General features: G+C 28.3%; 1 protein-coding gene across 2 annotated transcripts in view; it reads left to right on the plus strand.

Annotated features, from left to right (window-relative positions):
- The window catches only part of LOC106789487 (low density lipoprotein receptor adapter protein 1-like), a 72,349-nt gene extending 65,972 nt beyond the window's left edge, over positions 1–6,377 (plus strand). For both annotated transcript variants that reach the window (XM_014753715.1, XM_014753714.1), the window contains 4 exons: positions 1,567–1,679; positions 3,054–3,298; positions 4,882–5,039; positions 6,056–6,377. In XM_014753715.1, the coding sequence (XP_014609201.1) occupies positions 1,567–1,679; positions 3,054–3,298; positions 4,882–5,039; positions 6,056–6,250 (711 nt within the window). In that variant the 3' untranslated portion in view covers positions 6,251–6,377. The remainder of the gene's footprint in view (positions 1–1,566; positions 1,680–3,053; positions 3,299–4,881; positions 5,040–6,055) is intronic.
- The last annotated feature ends 1,478 nt before the right edge of the window (positions 6,378–7,855 follow it).

The following is a 7,855-nucleotide window of genomic DNA, read 5'->3' on the forward strand; positions in this document are numbered from 1 at the left end:
GAATATATGAATCAAAAATAATATCATTCAAACAAAAAAAAATACGATAAATAATAATAAATTTGTCGATTTAATAAACCTCGTCCCATTTTCTATAGATAAATTTTAAAAATTCTTCAAATCAAGGATGATAATATCGATTAGATTTGGTTACGTTGGTAATACTTGTTTTAAAATAAATAAGAATTTGTTATTGTCCCCAGGATTTTATCCGGATATTATTCAATTGTATTCTCGGTTTCCGCTTCAATAAAATAGGGAGTAAGGGTTTCGTATTTCTTTTCGAATGATCCTGTTCGTTCTCAGAGAAAGAGAGAGAGATATATATATATCTTCCGTTGGGATCATAATCGATAAAAAGAGATAGGAAATAAAAAAAATGGAAAAAAAAGGAAACAAAAGGATAGAAAGATATCCAATTTTGTCGTTCAACGTGAAAAGGGAATCTCTCTCTCTCTCTCTCTCTCTCTCTCTCTCTCTCTCTCTCTCTCTCTCTCTCGTTTTCTTTCCCTTTTGGGGAAAAGGATAGAAAAAGAGTAAAGGGCGAGATCTTTGTTAAAGGATAGACTAGGATTTTCGTTCGTTTAGTTAAGAAAAAATAAAACAATGTTATGGGTACTGTAAGAGAAATAGTTTTAATATAAACGTATTTATATAATATATATTATATTGGTATTTAATCGTAATAATAAAATGAAAAGAATACAAATAAATAATCGTTTAAATAAATTATTATCACTCTGGTGGCGTGGGGGTGGGGAAGGGGGGGGGAATTATACATTAGCATCAAATAATTGTGTCAAGTAATTAAATGTTCTTTTTATTTTATTATCCCTTTTTTGTTGTTTTTTTTTTTTTTACCAATAACGTTGTTAATGAACAATGAAACAACAACAACAACAACAACGACGATGTTGATACGAAATGAACGTCGTTTCTCAGATTTCAGTTTAATTCAGAGTTGCATTGATAAGCTAGTAAGCGTTAACAGAGAACGAATAGAATAACAGAGTTTAGGATTTGCCAATACACACAGAAATACATACACACACACAGATACATACATACATACATACATACATAGAGATACACCACACCGTAATCGTATCGTTTCACGACGGCATGCAAATTTCTATCTCGAAGTTATGCTTATCAGGAAGTTTGCTCGAGTTTATCTCACAGTGGTACCGCGTGCTAGGGTTGCCACGGTAAAATAATGCAATTGGATGGATTAGTTAGCTATCGGTATTATCGGGTATTAGCCATTACATCGAATTTTGCCCAGAGAGAAACTTGTTAAGTGGATTTCGTACGAACTATCTCGAATTTGAAGAGCTTAAAGTGTTTCGTCAAAATCTAATTTCACACAATTTTTACTATTAAAATTATGAAAAATATTATTATTCGGATAATTGATAGTTGACAATTTTAATATGATAATATTATATCATTGACACACAATTTATATATATATATGTATAATTTTATTGATATTAAATATATATAATATATTGACTGTCTCAATAACAAGATTTTTATTTCTTTTTTTTTTTTTTTATGTAACAGGCAAAAGCAAGCGGTAAAAAATTACAAAGGGTGTCTTTGGCTGTTAGTTTAAGAGGTATCAGAATGACGGATTTAGCCACTGAGGAAGATCAACTTCAAGTATCTATATACAGGTAGGTGGTACATTATTATTATTATTATTATTATTATTATTATTAATCGTAAATTTATTGGATTCAAACACAAAGTTTGTATCTTATATTTCGTATAATTTACAAAATAACATCTATATATATATATACTTTATTCTCCTTATTTTTATATAATACAATCCAAAAAGAGATTTAAGAAAATATTTATGTAAAATATATTTTAATTCTGATATATGCAATATATAAAGCGAATAAAGTATATATTGTATTTTCTACTACTTCTATATCTCAAATATAAAAAATAAATGTCTCATACACCTTTAACTGTCCAGTAGTTCACATAAATCTTTCAAACGAATACTCAGAAAATTTGTTTTCATTTTTCATTTGATTTTGTTCATCTGTCACAACACAAGAGTTCTATTCTTATAATTCTTAATTTTATTTTTGTTGTCTCATCTTTTTTTTGAAATAAACCAGTATCTTTTTTTTTCTCTAAATCGGATCTCAAAGTGATCAATTTTATCTTCTTTTTGTTCTCTTTTTCTCATACATACACACACACACACACGCACGATAGTATTCTCGTCGTTGGAACAATAAACGAATCGAGAAGAGTAAAAACGTCGAAAGAGTAGAAATCCGATAGCAATGTTTGTTCTCTTTGTTCGTTTCTTTGACGAAATAGAATATCGGATCCAAAACCCATGAAATTGTAATCGTACGAGATTCCCCATGCTAACTTTCGCAGAATAATTGGAAGATATTATTCATAATACAAAGTTTCTATTTATTATACGAATGTATTTTACAAAATTTACGTTAACTATGTCAATGCCAAAACCACTATGATGTATACACAAATATATACATATATTATAACTGATATACAATTACGTTAATACGATATCTCAATAATAATATGATTTCATCTCGTTATCTTATATCTTTTTACTTTTCATATTAAAACTTTTTAATCGTAGGATAATCTGTCAATAATTTACTGCAATCCAATGAGATATCTTATTATATTGACTTTACTATCGGTTTTTCTTCTATTCAAATTTTACATGTTTCAATAAGTTAAGTTGATTACATTTCGTTAATCACGACATTAAATAATGATCGTTTCGAATAATAGTATTGGACAGTAATTGACGATTTTAAGTGTAATTCGAACATCCGATAATATATTCGTATGATTATTATGTCATCACACTTACAACAAGAACAAAAATACACAATAACATTGTAAATAATTATTATTGATTTACATTAAAAAAAATAACCATCGTTATATCGAATGTATATGTAATTTCATTGTAATAATAAGTAAATGAATTTTTGTTTGTTTGTTTGTTTGGGGTCGATGGGGGGTGTTTGGTGGATAAACAGGATCTCTTATTGTTCGGCTGATGCAACCCACGACCACGTGTTTGCATTCATAGCAACGAATTTGAACGAGACCATGGAATGTCACGCGTTTCTCTGTCCAAAAAGAAAAATGGCACAAACGGTGACGTTGACGGTGGCACAAGCATTCAATACGGCTTACGAAGCCTGGCAATTGTCACAGGCTGCTGATCCAAGGATTCATCATGCTCAAGATAAAGGTTCCACGTTGACAGATGAGAAAAACGGTTGGTAATTATGTTTCTGTCAGTTATTTAAGCTCCTAACTAATGTCATTTCTTTGTAAATTTGATCGATTCGAAAGTAATACGCTTGGACTGTCGATTTTTTAAATAACAAAAATATTCTTTCGAATCGTTACGTAAATACGATACAAACAAAACAAAAAAACTGAGTGTGTTTATATAATTGAAAAAGAAAAATTAAATTCCTTTTGAAATAACCGAGGTAGATAAGTATTTGTTTGTTAACAAAAACAATTTTAACGTGAGTAATATAATATTAATGCATTTTGTATTTTCTTTATTGATAAGAAATGAATTCTTCAAAAATTGATTCGTCATCGATAGAATTGTCTGTATTTTTAATAACAGTCTGACACATTTCTTATCATTCTGACAATTAATTCGTTTCAATTGGTTTTTAATTTAACATTAGTTTATGATTTTTGTAAAAATTGTTTATTTTAAATTGACCGTACAAACTAATACAAGAGAATAAATTTAATTTAACCTTGTAATCTATATTACATATAGTTCGAGATATTTAACTTGCTTTATTTACTCCTCCATGAAATATATTATATCGTAAAAAAACGTATCATGAGTAAACTAAATAACTTGAAAAATATGTTACGAACCAACAAAAAAAAATGTGTAATAGATGGATTGAATAATCGAACGGATCCCGGATATACACTCTTGTCAAATTATATCATTTATTTTGTTTTGTTGGTTAACGAATACTATCACGTCAAAAAGTGAGCGCATCTTTTTACGATGAAAAATAAAAATGAAAAATAAATGGTGAAAATGAAAAAAAAAAGATGAAAGAAAGAGAGAGAAAGAAAGAGAGGAAAAAGGACGAAGAGGAACAACAACAACAACAACAAAAGAAAAAAAAAAAGGATAAATAAATATAAAAAGTAAAACGTTGAAAAGAACGCTGTGCAACGTAATATTTGGTGTATGCACGTCAACCGTATAATCATATTTAACGTGGGAAATATCATGTTAACTTGTGTCGAGTACGATCAGTTGGCGATGCTTTGGGCATTTTTAAATTTCTGCTTCGAATGCATGAGTACATATGTATAACATGTATGTATAACATATATGTATATGTGCAAATGCATATGCGTATATATGAACGTATATATGCGTTCACATAAATACACATTGTAGACGATGAGTATGCAGGATGCAAATACAGAGAAATAGGAACACACGTTTTCGAGCTCTCATCTCTCTCTCTCTCTCTCTCTCTCTCTCTCTCTCTCTCTCTCTCTCTCTCTCTTCATTATATGGTAAATAAATAGATGCAGCATCGATAATTAATGACGATGCAGTTAGTACAGGCTCCAACTAGGAAGCTATAACAAGTATCGTGTAATCCGAATTCGCAGTTATTACTTACTATTAAAGACGATATAACACTGTTCATTTGATGATTTATCAACTGAAGAAAGTCATGTGTTTTATCTTAATATGTTATTAATTATTTAAAAATTTTTTAATTTGTTCTTATTAATTAAATCTAAATATATATATATGTATGCGTTTGTGTGTATTTTTTGTCGTTTGATTTATAGATACGAACGAAAAAAAAAACGGCAACGAGACAAAAAATGCAACAAAGATGAATCAACAGAACAAGCTGAACGGACAACGTCATGCTGCCGTCAATGAAGGTCAAAAGAATCTTTTAATTGATCTATCAAACGATCCTAAACCGACGGGGAATTCATGGGTGAGCGTACGCGTTTTAAATCTTTCCTTTGATTCTTTCATTCAATTCCAGTTGAACTAATTTTTCACACACAAATCGTCTACAAACGCATGCGGTATTATTGAATGTATATATATATATATATATATATATATATATATACAGGGTGTCTCTGTTCTTTTTTTTATCTCTCTCGTTAAACTTTACGATCATATTCTATAAGAAAAAATCTGTCGTATAATTGATTCGTTTAATCAAAAATAAGAAATAATAATTAAGGAATAAAACATAAATGATTGTATTACGTATTGGTGTATAATTTTGAAAAATGTTTCCCAAAAAATAATAAAATTCATAGCGTTAGTGTTCGTGTTTTCGCATTGTTATATATATACATACCATTTTTATAATAATTATTGATATTTATTTTGTCGTAGCAATTGTTATATTTTCGATGTAATTTTCAAACATTAAAAAAAAAAAAAAAAAGAAACAATCTTCAACAATTGAATTTTCATTAAAATTACAATCTATAATTTAATACCAAACGTGTAATATTACTTTTAACCGTGCGTCGCGTGGATTTAAGTAAATCGCATTTTAACTGATTAAAATATCGCGAATATAAACGAAAGTATATTTTTCAATTAGACGATTACAAAAATATTTCGAACCGATATTTATCAGGATTCCCAATTACGTTGAAAACATTTTCTTTAAATATAATATATTTTTCATGTAATTATTATAACACATTGGGGACCGGCAACTTTTCTGAAAATTTACCTCATGTGAAAGCGGATATGGAATTAAAACACAATATAAATATACTTTAATAAATTTTATTTATTATTTATTCAACTCATTATTAATTATTATTCAACTCTTAATATTTTTTAAAGAAAAAACAATATATATATATATATTTTTATTTTTTGTTTTTATTTTTTAATACGAGTTCATTCATGACCGGTCACCAATGAATGTGTTAAAATGATATTATTATTTGAATTTTGTTGTTTTGTATTATTTTCTAGGTGAGTTTCGAAGAGGAAACCAATTCGGATGGTAAAAAGTCGCAAAAAAATTCGTCGAATAGTATTCCCATGACTACTTTGAGACACACGAGCACGTCCACGCCATCTCATCACGTAGTACCGAGGCCATCCACGGGATTCAAGATGCAAAATGCTTGGGGAGAATCCAGATCCGTCGATCTAATGTGTTCGTAGCAGACATAGCCTGCGGCTGACAGTTTCAGAGATGTACCATTAATCACGGGTCTCTGGAAGCATCTGTCGAATAGCGGCCAAACAAAGAAAACTAATCCTTAGACTAATATCAACCCGCCCCCCCTCCCCNCTCTATATATACCCTTTTAACAGAAAGAATGAGATATAAATTCGAGAAAAGAGAAAAATAAAAGAGAGAATAATAATAATAATAATATGATTTTTTAATATTAAATGTGTGAAACGAATATCTATGACAAATTCGTCAATTGATTTTTATTTCAAATGATTACATTTTTATTCGGTCAGTATCATTAACCCAAATGATTTTGTAAGATGCTCAAAGTGGGGCCACAATATAAATAACATATCATATTTTAGATTTCGATGATTCATTTTTCTATACAACGTTTTAATTTTCTAATTTTTTTATTCGTGTTCAATATATATAGTATATTTTATAATTAATAATATTATAAATTTTCATAATATAATTCGTAAAATGTATACATGGTAATTAGCTTAAATTTATTTTATTTGAATCATTTAAAAGAGGGTCTAAGTAATCATTGACGATCATCGTGTTACCCCTTTGTAAAAGAAACATGGCCCACGTGTCTGTCAGTCAACGTGTTAAACATATTTAGTTGGTATTTTAAAAAATAAATGCTTTTCTTACATGTTTATAATGAAATGTCAGTATTTAATATAAGTGATCAGTATTGCATCGATTTACTGGAAATATATTGGTCAATATTTTAAATAAGATAGGTTATAGTATTTACAATTAAATATCAATATGTATTCCCCGTATCAATTATATAATCCTAATGCAAACCTGATTCGATTAAGAAGTACCTATTATAAATACTGTAACCATCTGTGTTTTAAAATATTGACAAATGATTATTATTTATAGTGAACAACATATTAAATTGTTCAATAAGTCTGGACAGCTTTGTTTGTTTGTTTTTGTTTTTAAATAAATAACGGTCAAAATTATTCAGGCCAAACTTGTTGACCAACTTAATATACTGATCATTTATTTTACAAAATATTGACCTAAATTTGTCAAAATATACTGATCGAATAAATGGAAAAGTGGAAAAATTTGTATCGATTATACATATACACAATACCATCAACGTATCCTTTTTATTTTTATTTTTTAACCGATAGAAACTACGTGAAATGTATCGCACGCGATATTTTCGATGATGATACTTATATAAATATATATATTATCATAGAAACGCTTTTAAAACAGGACCAACGAGAATAAAGTTTTTTCAATTATGACTGGTTACGAAATAAACAGAATAATATATCCTGCCATTGTCAAATTTTCTTACACGTTTACATATTTTTAACATTTAACATCAAAAAAATCGAAGGGGAAGAAAAAGGAAAAAAGAAATAGCATTTGATTTGTTCGAAAATGTGTTCAATAATAACCGGTCTATAGTTGTAATACATTTTAAATCTAACTTTAATTCAAATACGTATATAAATAATTAAAACGATTTTAATATAAGATTGTTCAACGATGCATATCGCAAGTTTAAACGATTTTTAACAAACAAACAAACAAACAAAAAAGCGAGT

This window comes from Polistes canadensis, unplaced genomic scaffold (assembly GCF_001313835.1).
Source record: "Polistes canadensis isolate GaletaPanama2010 unplaced genomic scaffold, ASM131383v1 scaffold_186, whole genome shotgun sequence".
In the NCBI taxonomy this organism is placed as follows: Eukaryota; Metazoa; Arthropoda; class Insecta; order Hymenoptera; family Vespidae; genus Polistes; species Polistes canadensis.